Consider the following 25,726-nt stretch of genomic DNA (forward strand, 5'->3'; position numbering starts at 1 on the left):
CAGCAACAGTTTTTTATTCCCCTCCTTTTTCTTTGTTTATCTAGTTAAACAACCAGTTACTGCCAACACTAGGGTAGTAGCTGCGCTGCAATTGTTCAGGCGAGGAGGAGATGAAATCATACGAAACTACCGTCGCGGCGGCGGGTCCGAATGCGAAACGACGGCGAAACTGCCGGGGATCGTATGAAGGCTCTCTGCCGCATCGCCTCTCGTTCTTTATTCTATGGCCTCTCTCCTCGACGGCCGTGTGCGCGCCAGTAATGTGTCACCGCGTGTGAAAACGCGAAAGTTGCTTTGTCGTTAGTCAGCTTCGAGAGCCTTTCTGGAGACATTTGGCACCAACAGTGATCTCGTCTTCGCCCTGAAATCACCTGGATGTCGACGGCCAGTTTGGACCAGAGTGTCGTGGGAAATACACAGCGCTAGAGCGGTAAGCAGGGGTTCACTTACATCCCCGAAAATCCCCCTTGGGTTGTCTTACACCCCCGCCACACTAAACACGACACTCATATTCTGTGAAATAGCGAGTACTGTACTGTACCATTCGTGGGCAGTCCGTTGATCGTCTGCATTTTCGCGGTGTGACTATCGAGTCTACTTAGTGTGAAAAAGGAAACCATGTCTGGTATTGCAGATGACACTAATCGTAACCTCCTATTAACTTCTAAGTTGTGTAGGAAGCTATGCACTAATCACTGCGACAGAACTATTTTTTTACTTGCTGTCTGAATTGCCTAAGTAGTATTTTCGCTTGCACTTAAAACATTACCTTCAATTTCTACAAAGCGAGCAACTGGTCTAAAGATATGCTTTGGAGCTCACGGCACGTGGAGCGGTGCGCTTGCGTACTCTTGGTAAAGGAGAGACGTAATGAGCAACGGCGCGAGACAGATCAGCTGACGCTAGATGAGCTCCAACACTGAACTGCCAACAAATCTCCAATACCTGTAGCGCGCGTCTCATAAGTGAAACCGCCACGGGGGCTGGTTTTTCGAAACACGCGAAAAGTGCCTTGTCAGATTTTGTGCCACCATAACACTTTAATGAAACTAGCAAGAAGGAGATCGTGCTGACGGGCATCGCACGCGCGCGCGCACACACACACACACACACACACACACACACACACACACACACACACACACACACACACACACACACACACACACACACACACACACACACACACACACACACACACACACACACACACACACACACACACACACGCACGCACGCACACACACACACACACACACACACACACACACACACACACACACACACACACGGCCACGGACGCGGACACGGCGTCAGAGCTAGCGCGAAGCAAGTTTACAGAAGATGGAAGAAGCTGCTGTGAGGACGAAACCAATGATTAAGCCCCCTGGGGAAACCTATATAATATTTTATGTTCTCATTACGTGCAGTAAGTCATCACTGATTAATTACCTAACTTTCTAGTCCTTAAGAGGAAGCTTTAGCTCAGGTGCTCCTACCTAAATACATGTAACAGGAGAATTCGTTTTTCTTGGCAACCACAGCACCAAATTTGACGGGGTTTGCTGCATTTCAAAGAAAAACTTAAAATCTAGTGCCTGTTGGATTCGAATTTTCGATTTAGGTCGTAAATTTTTTATTAAAAAATATCAAGAATTGCAATGTTTCAGAAAACGAAACTATGAAGTTTACAACTGTGTAACTCAGCAAGAATAGGTGATATCTCAATTCTGTGAATTGTACCTAATAGCACATCTAAAGCGGACAAATTTGACATCTTATACATGAATCTCAAGAAATTTATTAATATGTAATTACAACTTTTGCAGAACCCTCGTAAACAACGTAACAAACTCACGTAAGATGTAAAATGACATATGAAATTTGTCCGCTTTTAATGATCTAATGGATGCCGTTTACAGAACCGCGATATCTGTTCTTGATGCAGAGCTATTAGTTTGTAAACTTCGTGCTCCTATTTTTTTCAAACTTCTGAATTTTTGTAAATCTCTTTAACAAAATTCAAGCCCTAAATCAACATTCCGCTTCCTACAGTCACTATAATTTAACTTTCTCTCTCAAAAGCAACAAATTTCATTAAAATCGGTCCAGGGGTTATCTCAGAAAAACGTTTTTGCGTTTTTACATTTTTTACATGTATTTGAATAGGCCGCGTCGGAGTTGGGCCCGAGCTAAAGCTTCCTCTTAACTTTGCGGCCGTAACTATAGTTTTATGTTGTGTACGGTTGTTGTGTTCGGCATACACTTCCCACGCCAACGCGGATGTCTGTAGCGTTTGGACTGGGCTCGCCGCGCAAGCGCCGAGGTGTAGTATTGCGTTCCGGATGCTCTCGCAGAGTGCCACGGGAGTCGACATATGCGCAGCAATGCTGCCTCGGCACAACGCAGCTGAGCTTCACGCATAGTATCGGCCTGCGTTTCTGCTGTTGAGGCTTACGTTGTGGCCGAAGCGCAGTTGTGTGCGTCGCGGTCGCGTAATACCAAATGCAAGTTCGATGCCTTAACTTCAAAGTTAATTCCAGCAGTACTTCTGTTAGGACAAGTTGAGGCAACATGCTGGCAATTATATGCGCGGAAAGAAGTAAGCTTACCGCCCGGTGCTGGATGAAGCACTGATATCCTATTCTTCAGAATCGCCTTGACGACCTCCTTGCATTTGACAAGGTACGGGATTATTTATAGCTGTGGGTAGGCGCAAGAGATGTTTATGTGCAGAAGGAACCACGTGTCGCAAGTTCGCCAGGCATGCTAAACCCGACACAATGCCCGACACGCGGTCGCAAGATATAGACGTTGGTATGGTTTCTTGAAATGAAGAAAGAGAGTCACAGCGCGCGCGAGTCCAAACAAAGTTTAATGCGAAATCAAAATAAAGAGGTGACAAAAATTCACGCAGAAACTCAACTGGTGGTCTTCTGACTATGCGTAAGCATTGTGCCACTTGCACATCTCCACGCAGCCCAGTGTCATTATCGGTGTTATGGAACTTGATCCGCCCAGTATGAAACCTTATCAACCGTCATCGGTCGTTCGCTTATCATGTTCGTTAGCGAACATCATAAGGTAGGTTTAATTAAGATATGGTTCATTACGAAAGTCGAACAAACGACAATTGCTGTTAATTAAGTGAAGTTAATCAGCTACAATCGATTAAGGTATATTTAATTAAGGCACTCGAATCCACGACTTTTGATGTTAATTAAGGTGAATTAAGGCGAATTTAGCGAAGCTCTTGCAAAACTACCAATACATTTGCTGTGAGGGGTATGCAGTGTTCTTCTTTGTGACGCTGGGTATTGCCCATTCGTATTTCCCGCGCATGCTCTGCGTTGCGGCCTTCCCTGGAACGTCGTTGTTGGGCGGCAGCGGCATGACGTCTTTCCTCTTGTTGGTTGCGTTCCTGAGCGTCTTGCTATAGTTGCCCACTCTGCGCAGAGTAGTTGAGTTGTTCCTGACGTGTTCTGTATTGACGCTGGTACTCGGCATTTCTGCTTTTGCGTTCTTCTTCAGCGAGCAGCTGCGGTTGTCTCGGCGTCATTACGGTAAATGCGACACCACCGCGGCGACACGCACAGCTGCGGCGTGACACATGCTCATGCGCATGCAGCCAGGTGTCATTATCCACTTTATCGAACATGATCCGACTCTTATACATTATTCAGTGCTTCAGCGATGGTTCAGATGCTTGTTTAGAGCTTGTTCTTTAGTCAAACGTATGCTGTTATGTGTGTTGTACGGTTAATTTAAATGAATTTCAATGGCGGGCAGGTTTCTCGTTGGGTAAGCACAGAAATGCTTACGCTATTAAGAACGCCATTTTGGAAACATTAAAGGAAACATGATCAATGATAAAAAGTCACCGGCATGACTACGTGCCCCGATCTAGTCTATAACTGATGTAGCCCGGATTTAGCCTATAACGTGACGTTTGTGGCGATTTTCTTGTTGCGCCCAATGTCTTGCTGTCACTTTCCGCATAGCCCCGTTGAGAAACGGATTGCAGTCCAGCCTTTAGAAGAATGGCATGGTGACAAGTATGGTGACGGGTCCTGGCCTGTATTGAGAACTGTTCTTAACAGAAGATTTCAGCCGATCCTCATGTCAGGCAAAGAGCACTCAGGGTCAGTTCACATGGTGGTGAAGGCAAGGCTGAAATGCGGTTCCGAACTGATGAGGAGCGACATCAGTTATGGTCGTGCGATTGAAGCGCGACTAAGTTTTGTGGGGCAAACACTAGTTGATGAAGATTATGCATCCAATGCGTCACGAATCGAAATTTAAAAAAGTACAGTAGTAGACGCCTATACGAAGGATATAGGAAAGAAACTGGCAGCTTTATCGGCCGTGTAAACTTTTAGCATTCGCATACTAATTGAATTAACAAGCATGGCGTCAGCGTGCACAAGAAAACATGAACACATCAAACTCGATAAACGCGGGCACTCCCAGCAAAACGCTGGACGCTGGTGTGAGCAAGCGTGGCAGCAGCAGCGAGCGAAGTGACCTGCGTGTGGTCTATCGCTTCAACGCAAGAGAGACACAGCGCGCACAAAAGTATGAGGCGTCTGAAGATCCATTTCAAGATACGGCGCACGGCCGTCCAAAGTACGCACTTGACAAAGTCGAAGCCCCCCCCCCCCCCCCCTCCTACCCCACTCCCGCGCTGCCTCCCCGCTCTCCTCCATATATTGCGCGCAAGATTGAGCCGCTATCGCTAGTTCCCATTGCACCCGGTCGCCAAATGCGCAGTTGTTGCCGGAGCATAACGCCGCCGCCCCATCCCATCTCCCAGCGTCCTATCGCGCGACGGAAGATGGCGCCTTTGCTCGCCGCTTTATGCTTCGCGCGAGCCACATTGAGCCGCGATCGTCAGCTTCCCTCGCGTGCTTTCAGTCGCACATGCAGCATACGACGCGCGGCGACGGTGTTACCGCCCTTGGAAATTATACGGAACATAACGGCGACGCCGGTAGCGACGGGAAAAAATGCGCCTGGAGTGTCCATATAATTGCTATCGCAATAAAATTGTGCGACGGTACAACTTTTTCATGAATAATGGGTGTTCGCGTAAAGCTTTTAAGAGATGCTCTCGAACCCAGCGTGCTGCAACCGTTCCTTACGTGAGGACGGGCGAAGGGAGCTTTCAGAGTACGCATGCTGCCTCCATCGTCGTTGGCTATAAGGAGGCCTCACGTAAGGTTAGGAAGCGGTCGAAGGAACGCTTCACTGCTTGAGCCTTAATGCTTTTTGCTTAGAATTCGCTTCAGATAGGGAGCCAATGGTGATCGCAAATTACCTTGAAATTTACTGTAATTTATATTTGTTCGCGCATGAGACGCTAAGAATGTTACCAAGCACATAATCTTGAAAATCACCGGAATGTGGTCACTATTTGGGGCATATTGAAGAGTCGACCAAGAGGATACGCAAGGACGCAAGGACGCAAGGATATGCAAGTCAAATCTAGAGTAGCAGTAGCTAAACCTCTAACAAAACTAGGATGTCCTGAGTTTTGCCATATAAGATTATTGTCTCGGGATCAATGTCACAGTCGAGTACTACTACACGTATCTCTTTGTAAACCGCGTGCCAAACGATGGAAGTTGGTCACTCGCCAATATGACATGACTTCTCTTAAGAGACGTTACACTATCCAGAGGCCATGTGTCGCGAACCCCTAAAGAATGGTACACATTCGCGATGAAAAAATAAGCGACATAAACGTAAACTTGAGAGGAAGCTTTAGCTCGGGTGCTCCTATATAAATACATGTAAAATGAGAATTCGTTTTTCTCGGCAACCACTGCACCAAATTTCACAAGGTTTGTTGCATTTAAAAGAAAAACCTAAAATCTAGTGACAGTTTGTTTCGAAGTTTTGAGTTAAGTCGTCAATTTTTTATTAAAAATTGGCAAAATCGAAAATTTTCAGGAAACGTAACTATCAAGTTTACAACTCTCTAACTCAACAACGAAAAATGATAATACAAGTCTGTGAATTGAATCTAACAGTACATCTAAAGCGGACAAAATTGATATGTTACACATGAAAATTAAAAAAATAGTAATGCGGAAATACAGCTTTTGCAGATCCCTTGTAACCAACGTAACAAATTCACTTAAGATGTAAAAGGGCATATCACATTTGTCCGCTTTGAATGATCTAATGGATGCCGTTTACAGAACCACGATATCTCTTCTTGATGCGCTATGAGTTTGTAAACTTCATGCCTCTATTTTTTTTTTTTTTGCGAAACGGTCGAATATTTGAAAATTCTTTTAAGAAATATCAGGACAAAATTCGAAATTCCGCTTCCAAAAGTCATTAGAATTTATCTATATCTCTGAAATGCAACAAATTTCATTAAAATCGGCCCAAGGGTTATCTCAGAAAAACGTTTTTGCGTTTTACATGTATTTGAATAGGTCGCGTCAGAGTTGGGCCCGAGCTAAAGCTTCCTCTAAGGCTATTACTAGAATTTCGAATTCAGAGGACAAACGTGTCAGTGCTGTCTTTCTGGCAAATTTTGGTTGAAACTAATGTAAGTAATGCACCACCTCTTGTAGACGGATCTAAACGAAAACAGCGATAATTTCTGAGATGAAAGTTGTTTTGGCGGGGGCCTAGCCAAGTTTCTTGTAAAACGATTGTATCTGGATTTAACTGAGCAGTGAGACACGACAAATCTGTGTCACCTTCAAAAATTGAACGACAGTTCTACCGTTGGGAAAAAATTCAGCGAAAGGGGACACTCGGCAAAAACTAACAGGAAACACGTCGTGCCTAGTGTTCACCCCATCCGCTAGCTGACGCTTGCATCGAGAAAAAAAAGAATGAAATGAATTACAGACAATGACCTAATTTGTTGTTATTCTTTCCCGCTAAAACTAAAAAGTTTGGCGCATAAGTGAACTGATAATTTGCGACTTATTATAGTGAAGCTGTATATGGCTAGCCGATTCGTCCGTCCGTCTGTCGCCTGTACGCAGAAAACTCCTCCGACGCAACCCCATGTGCATGCGCGAAAAAAAAAGAATGAGAGAAAAAGAGGCGCCAGTAGTGACTGCGCCAGTAGTGGCTTCGTTGCTCTCCGTCGCAGCCGAGCGCGCGCGGTAATTTCCCTCCGGCTCGTAAATGGGTTGATCACGCGTTCTATACGTGCTCCTGAGGACGACACGTTCATTTGAGGGATCGCCAGCCGTTTGTGCGCAGGCGCGAGTAAGAGGGGACGCGAGAGAGAAAATGTGGGGGCTTCTGCTCCTTCAATATATGACTTTGCCTAGGCACTACGGAGGAGGTTTCTTAGCGCGTGTTGTATTCGTTTGTCCGCAGACATGCCGGCATTGCGGAGTGCGGTCGAGTTTGACGCTCAGCCGCTGGCTGCCCGCGTGGTGAGGCAGTGGGCGCGGACGCCCCGTTTAGCGATCGCTGTGTCTGGAGGGCTAATGTTCTGACTGGTGTTGTATAAGTAGCGGGTCGCTTTTTTAGTCGCGATGATAGATTGGATTTTTTACCATTACAAGCACTGCTCCAGGAAGGCACGTATAACCGGCAAACGGAGGCCTCGGGAGAGCACCTGAGGTTATAATAAAGCAGGCGGCGTAGGATCTCCAAGGCGCCCAAAGGGTAGCGGGGGGATCAAAGCTGGAAGCAGGGCGGCCCGTGGGTTGGAGCCGCGGAGGTCGAAGCGTGCCAGGGGGCGTTCGCATAAAAAAATTGGCTATCCACGATAGCGGACAGCCGATCTTATACACACCTGGCACGCGCAGACCTCGGCGAGCTCCAAACCAGGGAGCAGTTCGGGTTCTAGCTTTGGTGTCTCCGTTGCCGCTTTGATGTCCTGGAGGTGCCGCCAATAATGCGAAATAATGACACGTTGTTAGAATTAGTAAAAAACACGATTGAATAAATATAATTACGTCCAGCCACCAACTTGTGACGCTAAGTTCAGCACTACCGCGCCCCGCGACTTTTTCAATATATGCGGCCCGGGCTCTACTACGGTCGCTACTGCTCCCACAGAAACATCTGTGATGTTATTTACAAGGTACATCGCCGTCGTGAGAAAGCTATGATCCGCCACGACTGACTTAGCACGAGCGCCGCAGGTGCGAGACAGTCTGTCCGACACAGCAGTCGCCAAATCGGCCGTCAATGCCCGCTGCTTCACCTATTTTACCGCGCCGGCAGCCAGCGTCCGAGCGTGAACAAACTCGACCCCACTGCGCAATGCCAGCACGCCTATAGGGTCAAACGCCTAGAACACGCGCTAAGAAACCTCGTCCGTAGTGCCTAGGCAGAGTCATATATTCAAGGAGCAAAAGCCCCCAGATTTTCTCTCTCGCGTCCGCTCTTACTCGCGCCTGCGCGCAAACGGCTGGCGATCCCTCAAATGAACGTCTCGCTTCCTGAGGAGCAGGCAGCTTCCGATCAGCCACGCCGCGAGCAGAATTGGAAACGAGCTCGTCTACGTGGTGCCGATGCTGCAGTCCGGGCACAAGAACAGGCTCGTGCAGCCGAGCGCAAGCAGCAGTTGCGTACCGAGGATCCGGTAGCCTGCCAAGCCGTCGTTTAATGAACCGTCGGGATTAACCCAGTGATAAAGACTGGGGCCGCAGAAGAACTGCGCCATTGTTAAGTAATGGTAACGTCAAAAACGACAGCCTTCCAGAACACAGTAAACGTTCTGGAAGTGCACTGGAAGTTTGACCTTATCAATGGTACAAAAATACTTTATAAAAAGCACAATTGTACACGCATATTTTCACTCGTATGCGAAAACAAGCTTTCGTCTCGCGTGAATGAAGATCCTTTAATATTACGACGCGGAGCATTGCGTTCGGAGAGCTTATTTGAGAAATCAGTGAGAACATTGCAAACCCGCGTTCGCAAGTGCCCCAGCAGCCGCAGCACGCGAAGTTGGCGGCGTGCTCTGGCTACTGGTGTTTTGTCTCCTATACGTGACGGGTAACTTTAGAAATCTACATGAAGATTACAGCGCACACTTCGCTCCGATTATAAAGATGAACCAGCCCCGCAGTAAGCAATGTTTACATTTGCTTGCTTGTGCACTTTGAAAGGACGCGAACGAGTGCTATGAAGGCAACCTGAAAGCCAAATACACATTCCGTTCGCTGTCAAACTGCGTTTTCTATCGCCAGCACAACCTCAAGGCCCAGTTTGCAAGTAAACGACGTTTTAAGTGAATCCATTGAGCGCATGCACGTATGTTTTCAGCTCGGCACATAGAACTTGACCAAGACTAAGTCCATTAAGCGACGTGGAAAGTTCGTGAGCATCTAAACCATCGCCCGCCCCTTTTTTTTTTCAGTTCCGTCGTTTTCCGCGCAGTACGTCCATTACCGTCGATATCCCGCTGTTACTTGTGGCATCCACTTGAAGAAACACACAAAAATAATTCAGTTTCGACAAATAGAACGCGAAATTCGAGGTGGAAATCCGTCTCTTACTCAACGCACGTTGGCAGCGCTCCGGCGGTCTGGAAGGGACATGGCCGCTGCCACCGACTGTTGCCGGCATGTCGCGCACTTTTGCGGTGCTCTGAATTTTTTTTTTCCAGTGACAGTACAGCGCACTAGTTACTGCACGGGCTATATGCAGTATAGGTAAAGGGAGCGTATAAAGTAACTCTACAGCGCACGAGGGCGATAGTTCGAACAGCGTGCGAGGAACTCGAGCGCCACACTAAGCCTCGTCATCGCTGTCGATTCTTCGCCTTCTGGCGAAACTGTCAAGTATTTTACTGGCGCGCATAATTTCTGTGGTTTACAACATTAAAGGGTATACAAAAGCTCTGTGCACTTGTGTACAATAAAATGCCTTGCCCAAAATATTTAAACCGGGCTTTGCTTCTGCTGGTCTTTTCAGGTTAGCTGTACACGTGCTTTTTAGGGAAAGGTTGTTCGCAATGTTTTATTGTGACTGCATGGATAGTTTTATTGTAACGTCTTAGAATGCATCGCCGAGACAATGACATATTTAAGGCATGTATAGACTACGTTCCTCTGGCGGGCCCGCTTCGAAAATTTCGCCCCGTGCAGTGCTCTACCATGGACTGCCCAGTGACTCAATTTGGCAGGAAAACGCATAGATATATAAAGTCTCCTGAAAGTGCGTTAGGTTCCCAAAGAATGCTGATCGTATTAAAACTGTACTGGATGGGCACATGGGCCCGATAACCAGTGGTATCTGAGAGTTACAGAATAGGTACCGAGACAAGTGAAGCGCAGTCGGGAACGGCAGAGAAACAGGTGGTGGATTGAAGTTACGAAATTCGCAGGCGTAAGACGGCGTCCGCTGACACAAAACAGGGGCAATGTGTTCGCTTGGAGAAGCCTTCATCCTGCAGGGGACATAAATAGGCAAATAATGCTGCTGCATGGTGATTATTATTATTACTATTATTATTATTATTATTATTATTATTATTATTATTATTTATTATTATTATTATTGACGCAATGAAGGGAAAGCCAGATATATGGTACAATGTCGAGCTGAACATATACAATCCCAAGCTTATATATATATATATATATATATATATATATATATATTGTCAGGTAGATGACGAACGTGCGCACAGAGTCAGCAGCATCGGCAGCATCAAGCGCGCAGCAGAGGCTCGAGCTCGGGAACTGCCTGCATCCTAGGACCGGCGGTATATATATATATATATATATATATATATATATATATATATATATATATATATATAAGTCATTAGAGGGTGTCCTTACAAGAAATGGCACTTACAAGGGCAATACTTGTGCGCACAGCTTATCAATATGGTGAAGGCATCATTGAACATGCTCTGGTAAAATGTCAAAGTATCCATCCAGTGATCTTTGTGTCTGTACTTGCTCGAGGCGTTGGCTTTGAGAGACTGTGCGGGAATCGTGAATGAGTATGCTGTGGAGACTAGTAAGAGAAGAAAGGCTGGTGGCGCAAAGGAATGGGAAGCACGAAAGCAAAATTCTTATTCTGAATAGTGCAGATGAATGCCTAAACGTAATGGAAGATTTACACACATCATAATGCTTAAAGGAAGGAGCCTGGTGGCATGTGGCTTCGCCATGTATAAAAAGAGGTCATGAAATCCTTATTTTCATGTTCAGTCACCATTAGCGCACATGTAGATTTCTATAGAAGCTTCGCAACAATGATGCATGTACCTTGTTTTGACCATTGACCTTCATGGCCGTCCTCGACCTCGACTGGCCTCCTCAGTGTCCGTAGTACCAACATAGCTGGGAGCGGTGTAACAGCTATATAAGGTACGCGACATTTACTAGAAAGCGCTAGTTCGCTGTTCGGTGTGCTCAAATTTACGGCGTTTTCCTTAAGGTTCGTGAAAATTGCGTGGAATGCATACATGGAACCTATACCAATTAGGGTGGTTGCTTGAGCCAGTTGGTAATTCATGATCAAAAATAACGTACAGCGCGAAGGACAAGAACTGCGATAGACGACATACACATCGCTGTGTATGTCGTCTATCGCAGTCCTTGTCCTTCGCGCTGTACGTTATTTTTGACTATACCAATTACGTTACAATAACATTGGAACGTCGAAATATTTGGCGTCTTTTGTGCAATCGCCTGAGTTGGATGTCGCCAAGACATGTGGCTGCTGACGTTTTTCCAACTTCCAGGTGGTCCTCTGTACGCGTGCAATACCATGGAACAACTTGCCAAGTACGGAGACACCTGGGACCTTCTCCTCGCCGAAGACCACATCGTACTGAAGCTCGCAGAATTGTGGCCACCGGACGTCCCGCTCCCGGAAGGGTGCAAGCTCGAGAACAGCGGTTCCTCGCTGGTCACGAACCAGGAGTCGCTGGTGGCCGCGAAGCAAGTGCTGCAGCTCAGGGTGAGAGTATCGCGCGCCCTCTTCGCTGGGTGTGCGTCGTTCGAGTCCTCCAAGCCTTTCTGCGCCGCTGCGGGCGAGCTGCTTAGAGACGCCGAAGAGTTGTGCATTGCGCACAACAAGGACAAAGTGTACAAGCTCATCCGCACGTTCCCAAATGTCAGAGTGCTCGCCCTGCCGCACGACCTCTGCAGACACACGCTCGAAAACGACGAGCCGACCACGGACTGCTCATCGCCGCTGGTCGAGCGCAGCAAGCTGACGCAGCTGCTGGGCAACGTGGAGAGTCTGGGCAGTGCAGGCCTCATTCTCTCCAAAGAGACCGTAATGGCAGTCATGCGAACTTGTCCTCGAGTAAGTACAGGACTGCTGAGTGTGCAGCTCTCTAGCAGGATCCTTGGTTTTTCAACCATTAGTTGGCTCAGCTAGCGGCCGTGCAAAGAGGAGCCAAGTAGAGATTCATGCAAAGAAAAATTGTCATCCGTCCGACTGTATATAGTTTCGTGCTACATGTGGGTGGATGACAGTTTTTTGCTTTCATGAACCTTCCGGCACCTTACGCCCTGCCGGCGCGCTAATTTCTCTAGTTAAAGGTAGGGTCTATAGTCGGTCCGACGTTAAGACACAGGAAGCCCTGTAATCTGTTTGGCGAACTGACACAGGCTGCTCGGGCCAAATTTTTTTGTGAAATATGCCATTTCGACCACATGGCTGCAGCCAGAAAGAAGCCGCAGCGTCATTCATCAGTAGCATGGGACATATTAAATATGTGATTACCCGGTGAAGAGTCAAAAATCAAGTGAAATATGTAAGGTTTGTGGTGTCTTCCCTATGAAGGTTTGCGAGGTTCTTTTATGTACTGACGAAGCGAATAGTTCTTCGTTTGTATAATTAAACAACGCTGGATCGAGACATGGTAAGGCAGAAGGTGCTTGAATTTTTCTTTTCTAGGCACCCTGAGCTGCGCTGTAACACCTCGAGTATACTTTAGCCATTTCAATTGGCTCTGTAAAAAACTGCTTCATGGTTTTAATGCGAAGTTGTAGTGAAGTGATGGGTTTCGCGAACAATGCGTGCCTTGCCATAACGACAGCCGGTTGCTACCGTTGCGTGAGGGGTGTGCGATATTGTCGATAAAAGCTACTGAGGGCCACCGCGAAACATTTCATCGCTTGCAATTGATTGGCTATCAATCTTAACGACGAAACTTTTCTTTCAGGTGATTGCTACTATGGTACTTGTGAACTAACTATGTAAATACTCTACATGACGCGCCGTTGTGTTAGCAGCCATGAGCAATTCGTTTTATGGGGGCCTGTTTCGGAGAGTGGTCAAAGTAGCAGCAAACATTTTCATACGAAATGCGTGCCTAAAGCTTTCTCTTACGCATTAATAAATCGGCCATATTGGACTGGAACAGCTCACCAGAGTAATAACAATCAGGATGACAGCTTCGCTGGGCAGTGTCTTTCTAACATGGATAACATGTTGATACCAAATAGCAAGATTTTTCTTTCATGTAGAATGCAATGTATCTCATAGCTAAATACTAAGAGAATGCTAAATGTTTAACAAACCATCATACGCAACTTCGCGTGTAGAATTTGCAGACATTCTTTTTGCGCAATATTTATGGACAGACACGGCGCATAGATGCATTGCAAAACCAGTAGACCCCTTCAACGCTACATAGCTTGCGATATTCAAGTCGCAAATTTTCTCGACTCACGCGCTTTTGAAGAAGGCACTGTGATTCAGGAATGGCAGCAGAAAGAAGCCGACATATCCTTCAATAAGTACGGCTCGAGCCACCCATACCCATACTCGAGCCACCAAGCATACACGAAGGGAACGAGCGCGCACGGCAGCCGAGTGACCCGGAGCAAGCGGCGTCCTTGCCGTGACGTCACTCGCGAGAGGGCGCCACTCCACGCTCTCGCTGCTTTATCCCCACTGCTGTTTATGATGTACATGGTGAAGATGGAGAGGGCGTTAGAAGGAAGTAATATCAGGTTTAATCTCATACAAACAGGCGGGTACAGTAGTAGAGCAGCAGCTTCCATGTTTATTTTATGCGGACGACATTGTGTTGCTAGCTAACAAGCAAAGTGATTTGCGACGTCTGGCTAATATCTGTGGACAGGAAGGCAAGAATGTAGGTTCGAAATTTAGTGTTAGAAAATCAGGTGTTATGGTATTCAGTGAAAACTGTGAACATACAGGGCCATGGAATAGCTCGGGTAAGAGAATATAAATACCTTGGTATATGGATAAACGAAGGCAATAGATATATGGAAACACAGGAAAAAAACAATAACAGTAAAGGGGAAGAGAAACGCAGCCATAATGAAGCACAGAGCGCTATGGGGATACAATAGGTACGAGGTGCTCCGGGGTATGTGGAAAGGTGTAATGCTTCCAGGACTTACTTTTGGAAATGCGGTTGTTTGCTTGAAATCAGGGGTACAATCAGGACTCAATGGCAACCAAAGGTTAGTAGGACGGCTCGCATTGGACGCTCACGGGAAGACTACAAATGAAGCTGTGCAGGGTGACATGGGCTGGACTAGTCTTGAAGTGAGGGAAGCTCACAGTAAAATTGATTATGAAGGACGACTGAAAAATGAGAGTGTTGAGGTATCTGTACAGCAAAAGCATTGATTCACAGTGGCAGTGGAGCAAAAGAACCAGGAAGCTTACCAGCAAGTATACGGCCTGTAGGGTGGACAACACAGCAACAAAGAACGTCAAGCGGAAAGTCAGAGAGGCTGAAATATTCTCATGGGCGGCGGCAATGGAAAATAAACCTGCCATGAGTAACTACTTAAGAGGAAAAAACGAAATCGGGAAAGAAACAATTTATGATAACTCAAAGAGAAGCTCATTACTTGTCGAAGCAAGATCGGGATGCCTTAGAATACGCACCTATAAAGCGAGATAAAAGAAGGAAGAAGAAGCATGTGCTTGCTGCGGTAAAGCTAGGGAAACGATGGAGCATGTTTTATTAGAATGTGAAGACGTCTACCCAGCAGTCGATTTAGGCACCACTGGCCTCCTTGAAGCCCTTGGGTTCAGCGAGAGCAGGGGACAAGTAAACATGTCCGCAATAGATATTAGTAAGAGAAGATGGGAAGATTGGTGGAAGAAAAGTAGGGAAACGACAAAAAACGGAGACGTACAAAAGCAAAGTTCGCAATAGGGGGTCAGAAAATTTGGTTGTGGTAGTTCATAGTGGTTTCTTTTCTCTCTTATATTTTTCTTTTTGAACCTAGGTGTAATAACAAGTATAATAGCAAGAGCTTGGTGGCGCAACTCACCACCCCGTTCCACAGGGGACGCTCACAACATCCATCCATCCATCCAGCCGCTAATGGAAACGACAAAAATATGTACTCGATTTTCGAGACAACGATAGCTGTGATAAAACTACGGCTGCTATCGTAATAGTCGCTACAGCGTACGTAGTCCGAAGACTCGGCTTTCGATTGATGCCTATCTCCTCTACACATGGCGTAACACTGTTTCCAAAAGCAATTTTTGAAGCACAGTCGTGCAAATTCATCAGGTATCTATAAAAATCCGAACGTATCACTGCTGACGCGTTGGAAACGATAGAGCACGCGTTTCTAGTTTGCTGAGATCCCGTCTTTCTCTGGGATGTGCTACAAAGGACGTTAAAGAGTTACCTTAAATCTACATGGAACAAGATTCTTACCGGTAGAAACAGAGGGTTTTCCGTATGACGCTATAATGCTCCTGGGCCTCCACAGTTTGTGGAAAGCTTGAACGCAATTCAACAGTGCTGATGTCAACATGCGACCTACACGCGATAACGTCATTGAAGTTGTAGTACGGTTCAGGGAGGTCCATCGGGCACTTCCTGAACAGCCAACTCGGATTGACATGCTAGATAAATTGGCGGCATTAAAAAAAATTGAATATGTCGTGTTAGCAAAATCCTTGTTGACATGTTTTGATTTTTGTGTAATGTTTATGTATAATGTCACGTGGTGGTGACGTTAAGAACACGGTAGCAATACTGTGAAAGGCAAAACTAGATATTATTGGGCGAACCTGTGCCCACAAAACAGGCTACACTTATAGCACAACGAAAGCGGCGAACACAGTCGGCGATCGTCGGAAATCTGATCAGCGGGTCAAGTGCGTCGGCTTTTATACAGCAGTCATCGAAGGTTCCAGGCTAATCGTTGGGACCCGCATGCCTTCCACAAAGTTCTGCAACATTCGAGTCACGTGATGAAATCAGATAACACAAGGTTCGGCGGCAACAGACAGCGGATAGAAGCATCGATAACTTTCCAGAAACTTCGGATACATGCAGACGCGTCCCGCGCTGTCCGATAACATTTGTTATGCGGCGAAACATGGTCGCCCGTTAAATATAAGTACACGTGTCAATACCCCCCTCTTAAAAAGCATCGACCCGATGCTGCAAACAAACGAAAGTAATAAAAGAAAAGCACTCCTAACAAAGAAAACAACAAAATAAGGAAGTTTGTCAGCGTCCGTAAAAGGGTTTAAGACGCACCACGTGGACCGCTTCAGATCGTGCGCGGCGTCGCTGTGAATGCGAAATGCCGTCTGGCACGACCTCATAGTCCAGTGCGCCAATACGCCGGACGACCTTGTAGGGTCCGAAATATCGTCGCAGTAGTTTTTCACTGAGTCCTCGTCGGCGTATCGGGGTCCACACCCAAACACGGTCACCGGGCTGGTACTCGACAAAGCGTCGTCGGAGGTTGTAGTGTCGGCTGTCGGTCCTCTGCTGGTTCTTGATCCGCAGGCGGGCGAGCTGTCGGGCTTCTTCGGCGCGCTGGAGATAGCTAGCGACGTCAAGATTTTCCTCGTCGGTGACGTGCGGCAGCATGGCGTCGAGCGTCGTCGTCGGATTCCTGCCGTAAACCAGCTTAAACGGCGTGATCTGTGTTGTTTCTTGCACCGCCGTGTTCTAAGCGAACGTTACGTACGGCAGGACGGCATCCCAGGTCTTGTGTTCGACGTCGACGTACATTGCTAGCATGTCGGCGAGGGTTTTGTTCAGGCGCTCCGTGAGACCATTCGTCTGCGGATGGTAGGCAGTTGTCCTCCTGTGACTTGTCTGGCTGTATCGCAGAATGGCTTGGGTGAGCTCTGCTGTAAAAGCCGTTCCTCTGTCGGTGATGAGGACTTCTGGGGCACCATGTCGCAGCAGGATGTGCTCGACGAAAAATTTCGCCACTTCGGCTGCGCTGCCTTTTGGTAGAGCTTTAGTTTCAGCGAAGCGGGTGAGGTAGTCCGTCGCCACGACGATCCACTTATTCCCGGATGTTGACGTTGGAAACGGCCCCAACAAATCCATCCCAATCTGCTGGAATGGTCGACGAGGAGGTTCGATCGGCTGTAGTAATCCTGCTGGCCTTGTGGGTGGTGTCTTGCGCCGCTGACAGTCTCGGCATGTCTTGACGTAACGGGCGACGTCGGCGGTGAGACGCGGCCAGTAATACCTTTCCTGTATCCTCGACAACGTCCGGGAGAATCCGAGGTGCCCAGCGGTTGGGTCGTCGTGTAGGGCGTTCAGTACTTCTGGACGCAGCGCGGACGGTACAACAAGAAGGTAGCTGGCGCGGACTGGTGAGAAGTTCTTCTTCAAGAGCAGGTTGTTTTGTAGCGTGAACGAAGACAACCCGCGCTTAAAAGCCCTAGGGACAACGTCGGTGTTCCCTTCCAAGTACTCGACCAGGCCTTTTAACTCCGGGTCTGCTCGCTGCTGTTTAGTGAAGTCTTCCGCACTTATTCCAAGGAAGGCGTCGTCGTCCTCGTCGTCTTGCGGCGGGGGATCGATGGGGGCACGTGATAAGCAGTCGGCGTCGGAGTGTTTTCTTCCGGACTTGTATATTACCGTGACGTCATATTCTTGTAGTCTGAGGCTCCACCGGGCCAGCCGTCCTGAAGGGTCCTTTAAGTTAGCTAGCCAACACAACGCCTGATGGTCGCTGACGACTTTGAATGGCCTGCCATAGAGGTAAGGGTGGAATTTTGCTGTAGCCCAAACGATGGCGAGGCATTCCTTTTCAGTCGTAGAATAATTGCCTTCCGCTTTTGACAGCGACCGACTAGCATAAGATATCACCCGTTCAAGTCCGTCTTTCCTCTGGACTAGGACGGCACCGAGGCCTAGGCTACTGGCGTCAGTGTGGATTTCAGTATCGGCGTCCTCGTCGAAGTGTGCAAGTGCCGGCGGTGACTGCATGCGTCGTTTGAGTTCTTGAAATGCGTCGGCCTGCGGCGTTTCCCACTTGAACTCGACGTCCCATTTAGTTAGCTTTGTCAGCGGCTCAGCGATGCGTGAAAAGTCCTTGACAAAGCGCCTATAGTAGGCACACATGCCAAGGAATCTGCGCACTGCCTTCTTGTCGATTGGCTGCGGGAACTTTGCGATGGCAGCTGTCTTCTGCGGGTCGGGGCGTACTCCAGATTTGCTGATGACGTGGCCTAGGAATAGAAGCTCATCGTAAGCGAAGCGACACTTCTCCGGCTTCAGAGTGAGCCCTGATGACTTGATGGCCTCTAATACTGTCGCAAGCCGCTTAAGGTGATCGTCGAAATTTCCAGCGAAGACGACGACGTCATCCAAGTAAACAAGACAGGTCTGCCACTTCAATCCTGCTAAAACCGTGTCCATCACGCGCTGGAACGTTGCAGGCGCCGAGCACAGTCCAAATGGCATAACCTTGAATTCATAGAGGCCGTCTGGCGTGATGAAGGCGGTCTTTTCGCGATCCCTTTCGTCGACTTCTATTTGCCAGTAGCCAGACTTGAGGTCCATCGATGAGAAGTATTTAGCATTGCAGAGTCGATCCAATGCGTCGTCTATCCGTGGGAGGGGGTATACGTCTTTCTTCGTGATTTTGTTCAGTCGACGATAATCGACGCAGAAACGTAGGGTTCCGTCCTTTTTCTTCACTAAAACGACTGGAGACGCCCACGGGTTTTTCGACGGCTGGATGATGTCGTCGCGCAGCATTTCGTCGACTTGTTGTCTTATAGCTTCGCGTTCTCGCGTCGAAACTCGGTAAGGGCTCTGGCGTAGTGATCGAGCGCACTCTTCGGTTATTATGCGATGCTTTGCGACTGGTGTTTGTCGAATCCTCGATGACGTCGAAAAGCAGTCTTTGTATTGTCGAAGCAGACTTCTGAGCTGTTGCTGCCTAATGACGGGGAGACTTGGATTTATGTCGAAGTCTGGCTCGGGAACTACGGTCGTCGGGGTAGATGCAACAGAATCCGAGAGAACAAAGGCATCGCTGGTTTCCTGAATTTTCTCGATGTATGCGATCGTCGTGCCCTTGTTGATGTGCTTGAACTCCTGGCTGAAGTTTGTCAGCAACACTTTCGTGTTTCCTCCGTGCAGTCGAGCGATCCCTCTTGCGACGCAAATTTCGCGGTCGAGCAGTAAACGTTGGTCGCCTTCGATGATGCCTTCTACGTCAGCGGGTGTTTCGGTGCCGACCGAAATAACAATGCTGGAGCGAGGCGGGATGCTCACTTGATCTTCGAGCACACTTAAGGCATGGTGACTACGAGAGCTCTCCGGCGGTATCGCTTGATCTGCAGACAGAGTTATCGACTTCGACTTCAGGTCGATGACTGCGCCGTGTTGGTTTAGGAAGTCCATGCCGAGAATGACGTCGCGTGAACATTGTTGGAGGATAACGAAAGTGGCAGGGTAAGTCCGGTCATGAATGGTAATTCTTGCCGTGCAGATTCCACTCGGCGTGATGAGGTGTCCTCCAGCGGTCCGAATTAACGGGCCTTCCCATGCAGTCTTAACTTTCTTCAATTGGGCTGCGATGGGTCCACTCATGACGGAGTAATCGGCTCCTGTGTCTACTAAGGCGGTAACTGCGTGGCCGTCGAGAAGCACGTCGAGGTCGGTGGTTCTTTGTCTTGCGTTACAGTTAGGCCTCGGCGTCGGATCCCGGCTACGTCGAGTTGACCTGTGGTTGGTACGTGGCGTCGTCAGGTGGTCTTTCTTCGGCGTGTTCTTTCCTGCCAGACTTCGTCGGGACGGCGGTGTGACGTCGTTGTTATGTCGTCGATGTAGTCTTTTCGGCGTCTTGGTCGGCGGCGGAGGATCTTCGTCAGTTCGACGAACAGCAACCGCACCTCCATCGGTTGCTGCTTTTAGTTTTCCGGATATGGGCTGACAGACCGACCCCGGGCTGGGCCAGTGTATGGTCGGCGCTGTGGCGACAGGTAGCCGCCTGGTGACGGCGAACGGGACGGTCGTCGAGGGCTCCACTGAGTAGCCGCGAGGTAGTCGGCGATGTCAAGAGGGCGTTCACCTTCCCGAGGGCGCGGTGCGTCGACGGCGAACCCTCGCAATCCCAGGTCGCGGTATGGGCATCGGCGGTACACATGGCCGGCTTCGCCGCAGTGGTAGCAGAGCGGGCGGTGGTCGGGGGCTCGCCAAATGTCCGTCTTCCTCGCGTAGCTGCGCTGGGCGATGGGTGGGCGTGCTGGCGGCGGCGGCGGTGGACGACGGAATTGCGGTGTCGCAGGGCCCTGGCGCGGTCGCGGAGGGGGACCTTGACGGCGTGCGACGGCGGCGTAAGTCATCGCTTCTGGCTGGGGCTGCGGTACTTGTGGTTGCACCTCAGGAACACCAAGCGATCGGTGCACCTCTTCTTTCACGATGTCGGCGATCGAGGCCACTTGAGGCTGCGACGATGGCAAGACCTTGCGCAGTTCTTCGCGCACAATGGCCCTGATGGTCCCGCACAGATCGTCCGTGGCCAGCGATTGAATTCCTGCGTAGTGGGTAGAGCTTGTACGGCGGTTGAATTGCCGGTTCCGCATTTCGAGTGTCTTCTCGATGCTGGTGGCCTCGCGAAGGAACTCTTCTACGGTCTTCGGTGGGCTTCGTATCATTGCGCTGAAAAGTTCTTCCTTCACACCACGCATGAGAAGGCGGACTTTCTTCTCCTCGGGCATATCCGGGTCGGCGTGGCAGAACAGACGGTTCATTTCTTCCGTGAAGATGGCAACGTTCTCGTTAGGTAGCTGCACTCGGGCGTCCAGCATGGCTTCGGCCCTTTCCTTGCGCACGACGCTCGTAAAGGTGCGCAAGAAGCCACTACGGAAGAGGTCCCATGTCGTCAAGGTCGACTCGCGGTTCTCAAACCACGTTCTGGCGGCATCTTCTAAGGCAAAGTATACATGCCGCAGCTTGTCATCGGAGCCCCAGTTGTTAAAAGTTGCGATTCGCTCATAGGTCTCCAGCCAGGATTCTGGGTCTTCAGTCGCTGCTCCATGGAAGGTCGGTGGGTCCCGAGGTTGTTGTAGGATAACGGGGGACGCTGGGGCAGCCATTGGGGTTGTGTTGACCACGATCTTCTTTGTCGACTCAGGTAGAAGTCCGTGCTCTGGGGGCAGTCCTTGCAGTCTGCGGCTAGCACGCTGGTCTTGGGCGATGTTGGTTTTGTCCTCGGGCTTCGGGCTTGGATCGCGGCTTTGCGGGGGCGTTCGGTACATGAACGCACTAGCACCTCCACCAGATGTCACGTGGTGGTGGCGTTAAGAACACGGTAGCAATACTGTGAAAGGCAAAACTAGATTTTATTGGGCGAACCTGTGCCCACAAAACAGGCTACACTTATAGCACAACGAAAGCGGCGAACACAGTCGGCGATCGTCGGAAATCAGATCAGCGGGTCAAGTGCGTCGGCTTTTATACAGCAGTCATCGAAGGTTCCAGACTAATCGTTGGGACCCGCATGCCTTCCACAAAGTTCTACAACATTCGAGTCACGCGATGAAATCAGATAACACAAGGTTCGGCGGCAACAGACAGCGGATAGAAGCATCGATAACTTTCCAGAAACTTCGGATACATGCAGGCGCGTCCTGCGCTGTCCGATAACATTTATTATGCGGCGAAACATGGTCGCCCGTTAAATATAAGTACACGTGTCAATAATGTCACAGCCGGCAATAAAAAACAAAGAGAAGAAGAAGAGGCTTGTTGGAACAGCCACGTTTGCGATGAGCTCTGCTGGAAACAGCGCATCGGCCCTCGGCCGAGGATCACACCCACCGTCAACTACTGATTCCGGTAATTATAATGTCGTTCTCCCTCGTCTACCGACTGGCAACACCGTTCTCAATTCAGTTTTCCTGCATGCTGACCTGGCAGGGTGGCCGTATCGGGCCCCGGACTTTCGCGATGCTCTCCTTTCAGTGCTAAATGCAACTGATATCCTCGGCGCTGGACAATACCAGATGAGCCATTTGTGGTTAGTCACATGTGTTAACAGCATCGCGAAACAGAAACTTGTCGACAAAGGCGAGTTGCTGGTGAAAGGCCTCAAGTGCCTTGTCATAGACCCGGAATGCAAAAATATCAAGATGAAGCTTCTTTGGCTTCCCCCACACCTCGAACAGAGACGGATTGTTGAAGCGCTAGAGCCATATGGCACAGTGCAGTCCATCACGAGAGAAATGTGGCGGTGTGACGGCATGGAGGGCTGGCAAATGACTAATCGAGACGTCGCGTTCACATTGAAAGATGGGGTTTCTGCCAGTAATCTGCCACATCTATTGAGCATATATGGCCACCAGTGCCTTATCTTGATTCCTGGCCGACCACCACTTTGCCTCCGGTGCAACAGAGTTGGGCATATCCGGCGACACTGTAGAACACCGCGCTGCAGTAACTGTCACCGCTATGGTCACCCTGCAGATGCATGCATCGGAACCTACGCTGACAAACTTCGTGCAAATAGACCAGCTGAGGATGATGCCATCACCGATCATCTAATGGGCGTGAGCGAAGTTGTGGACGCAACTGGCGAAACACTCCCTGAGACTCATCGACAAGAACAGATTAAGCCGTCATCGGCTGACATTAGCGTTAGCCAGAAGCCTGCGAGCGAGGATGAGACTAAGGCACCTGACGACGAACCAACTGTGTCTTGGGCAGAATCTCCACCAGTTCAAGATCGCCCACCGTCAGTGGAATCTGGATCGATGTGCGAGGCCGCCAAGAAGCGTCCAGCGCCATCCGACAATCCATCGCCCTCGGCAAAGGAGGCTCGCGTTCCCAAGGTGTCAAAGTTGACAAAACCGCTCCGGGGAACACCTACACCTGCTGATGTACCTTGTGTTAACGTGCCCCTAAAAGTCCATAGTACATCACCTCATCAAGAAGGGAGCGGTGCACCTCTTGAGCAGCGTTTAGACGCTGCACCTACATAGGTAATCATGGCGGGCGCTCTTCCCTTTCATTTTGGCACTTTAAATGTCCGTGGCTTACGAAGTAAGCGACGGCAAGTACAGCTTTTTCATTTGTTACGCAATCGAAAATTAGATATTGCTGCTATCCAAGAAACAAAGATTGAATCCGACGAAAACACAGAAATAGCTCTATCTCCATTCATATCTGACTATAATGTTTGTGTCAGCCATGCAGTAGGCGTTTCCGCAGGCTGTATGTTATTTGTTAGCAAACATTTACAATGTGATTTGCTACATTTGTTTACAGATAGGGAAGGGCGCCTAATCTGCTGCGATATTGATATCAGTGGTACGAGCTTTAGATTTGTGTGTGTTTATGCCCAAAACAAGTTACGTGAACGCGAGTGTTTCTTCTTATCTCTAGAACATCATTTCTGTACTGATCGTGCATTGGTCCTCTTTGGAGACTTTAATTGTGTATCTAACGCGCAAGATCGTACATCACTGAAGCTGAGACATGATCCAAGTAGTGATGCGTTGCAACGCCTAATATGTGATTATCAGCTTGTGGACATTGGGGAAAATGAAAAGGCGGGATGTCGATATACGCACTTCCAGGGTACCTCGCATGCAAGGCTTGACCGAATTTACGTTTCACTTAGCGCGCTACCTCTTATTCATGGTTACACTGTGCATCCTATATTCTTTAGTGACCATTGCCTAGTCTCAGCATCTTTTGGCAGCCGTCGGTACCACAGTCGGCGTATGTGCTGGGAGCTGTGGAAGTTTAATAACCAGTTACTTTCGCGTGAGTGTTTCTTAAATCGTATTACTGAGCTTATAGCTCATTTGTCTTGCCGCAAGGATTTGCCACTCTTTGCTTCGTGGGAATTATTCAAACAGGAAGCTAAAATGATAGCTATCGAAGAATCATCAATATTAGCCTTTGAAGAAAAGAATAATTACAAAGCATTGTGTAGACTTTTGAGTGAATTGCATGAGCTTGAATGCATACATCCGGGTCAATATATTGATGATATTCATAAGGTCAAGGCACAGTTACAAACTTTGAACGCAGAAAAATACAGAGGTGCACTAGTGCGGGCGCGAGAGCAGCGTTTCCTGGAAGAACAGCCTTGCAGTAGGGCCCTTGGTGATGAGCGCCGACACGCGCTGTCTAAACAAATACTAGAGATAGAGTATGGTGGAATGATTGTTAACGAGCCTACTCTAATAACTAAAGCATTTTTTGAACATTATCAAAAACTATTCCGAGACCATATGCCATTGGATACAGATGCTGCCAAAAAAATTGTATCGTTGCTGCCCCAGTTAAATCAGGATGAGTACGATTATACAAACGAAAACATTGATATCAATGAGGTAACTTCATGCATCGATTCGTTAGCGAAAGGCAAAACGCCCGGCCCGGATGGCCTTACTGCCGAATTTTATCAGTGTTTTCGTTCCCTCTTATCGCCATTATTACTTCAGGTGTACCGAGAGGCCTTGGAAGTAGGGACCTAACGGCCACAATGTACGAAGGACACACCGTCCTTATAGCCAAAAGCGATGATGAAGAGAAATTGCAAAAAGTTGACGGATATCGGCCTATCTCCTTATGCAATGTGGATTATAAAATCTTTGCTAAGGTATTAGCTAACCGTTTGCAAGTTGTAGTAAGATCTGTGGTCGGTGATCATCAAACATGTGGCATCAGGGGGCGGTCCATTCAGACGAACATTCATGTTGCGAGATCGGTGCTAGAGTGTGTAGCTGAGGGGATTGGACAGGTGGCAATGGTACAGCTAGATCTGGCTAAGGCGTTCAACAGGGTGAACCACTCATTCCTGTTTACTTTACTAGAGCATATAAATATCGGATCTCTGCTCCTTAGAGGTGTCAGGATATGTTATGCTAATGGCTCAACGCGGCTTATAGTGAATGGCTCTCTCTCCGATCCGATTAGGCTTTTATCATCAGTACGACAAGGATGCCCCTTGTCACCGCTTTTGTTCTGCTTGTATTTAGAGCCACTTTGTATGGGCATCCTTAAAGAACAAAATTTCCAAGGGTTTAAATTACTGACTAACGAGGTTCGGGTTCTTGCGTATGCAGACGACGTGGCCTTTTTCTGTACTGATAAAAAGAGCGTAAAGACTGCTCTTGCAATTACAGAAGAATTTTGTGCTGCTTCTGGTGCAAGCGTTAACTTTGAAAAAAGTTCAGGTTTTTGGTTTGGATTATGGGCCACAATGCCATCACATTATGCAGGAATTCAATGGAAAGAAGATCTGCGTTATTTAGGTGTGCCTCTCTCACAGTATAGAAATAGCAACGCTCATTGGTCGGGGGAAGTTGGCAAAATTCAACGTAAAGTGAATTCATGGCGAGGGCGGAATTTGTCAGTGTTCTTTCGTGCTGAAGTGTGTAACGTTTTCTTAGCTTCCCGTCTTATGTATGTGCTCCAAGTACTGCACTGCTCAAGACTTCGCCTTCAGGCACTGCATCGCGTATTTGCGACATTCATTTGGAGTTCGAGCTGTGAATGGATGCGGCGCGACAATCTGTTTCTCCCCCA

At 48.4% G+C, this 25,726-nt stretch overlaps 2 protein-coding genes across 2 annotated transcripts in view; both read left to right on the top strand.

The window, feature by feature from the left end:
- Positions 1 to 261: 261 nt before the first annotated feature.
- The window catches only part of LOC126537930 (uncharacterized), a 41,755-nt gene continuing 16,290 nt past the window's right edge, over positions 262 to 25,726 (top strand). Inside the window, exons 1-2 of the mRNA XM_050185053.3 lie at positions 262 to 430; positions 11,696 to 12,264. Coding sequence (XP_050041010.1) covers positions 11,722 to 12,264 — 543 coding nt within the window. The 5' untranslated portion in view covers positions 262 to 430; positions 11,696 to 11,721. The remainder of the gene's footprint in view (positions 431 to 11,695; positions 12,265 to 25,726) is intronic.
- LOC126535741 (uncharacterized) lies at positions 22,108 to 23,166 on the top strand. The gene has a single exon (XM_072287479.1). It carries the CDS (start codon positions 22,192 to 22,194, stop codon positions 23,164 to 23,166), a length of 975 nt encoding a protein of 324 aa, XP_072143580.1. The 5' UTR covers positions 22,108 to 22,191.

Source organism: Dermacentor andersoni, chromosome 4 (genome assembly GCF_023375885.2).
Source record: "Dermacentor andersoni chromosome 4, qqDerAnde1_hic_scaffold, whole genome shotgun sequence".
In the NCBI taxonomy this organism is placed as follows: domain Eukaryota; kingdom Metazoa; phylum Arthropoda; class Arachnida; order Ixodida; family Ixodidae; genus Dermacentor; species Dermacentor andersoni.

Coding starts and splice junctions, on each gene's coding strand:
- LOC126535741 (XM_072287479.1), top strand. CDS start 22,192: ATGAGCCATTTGTGGTTAGTCACATGTGTTAACAGCATCGCGAAACAG.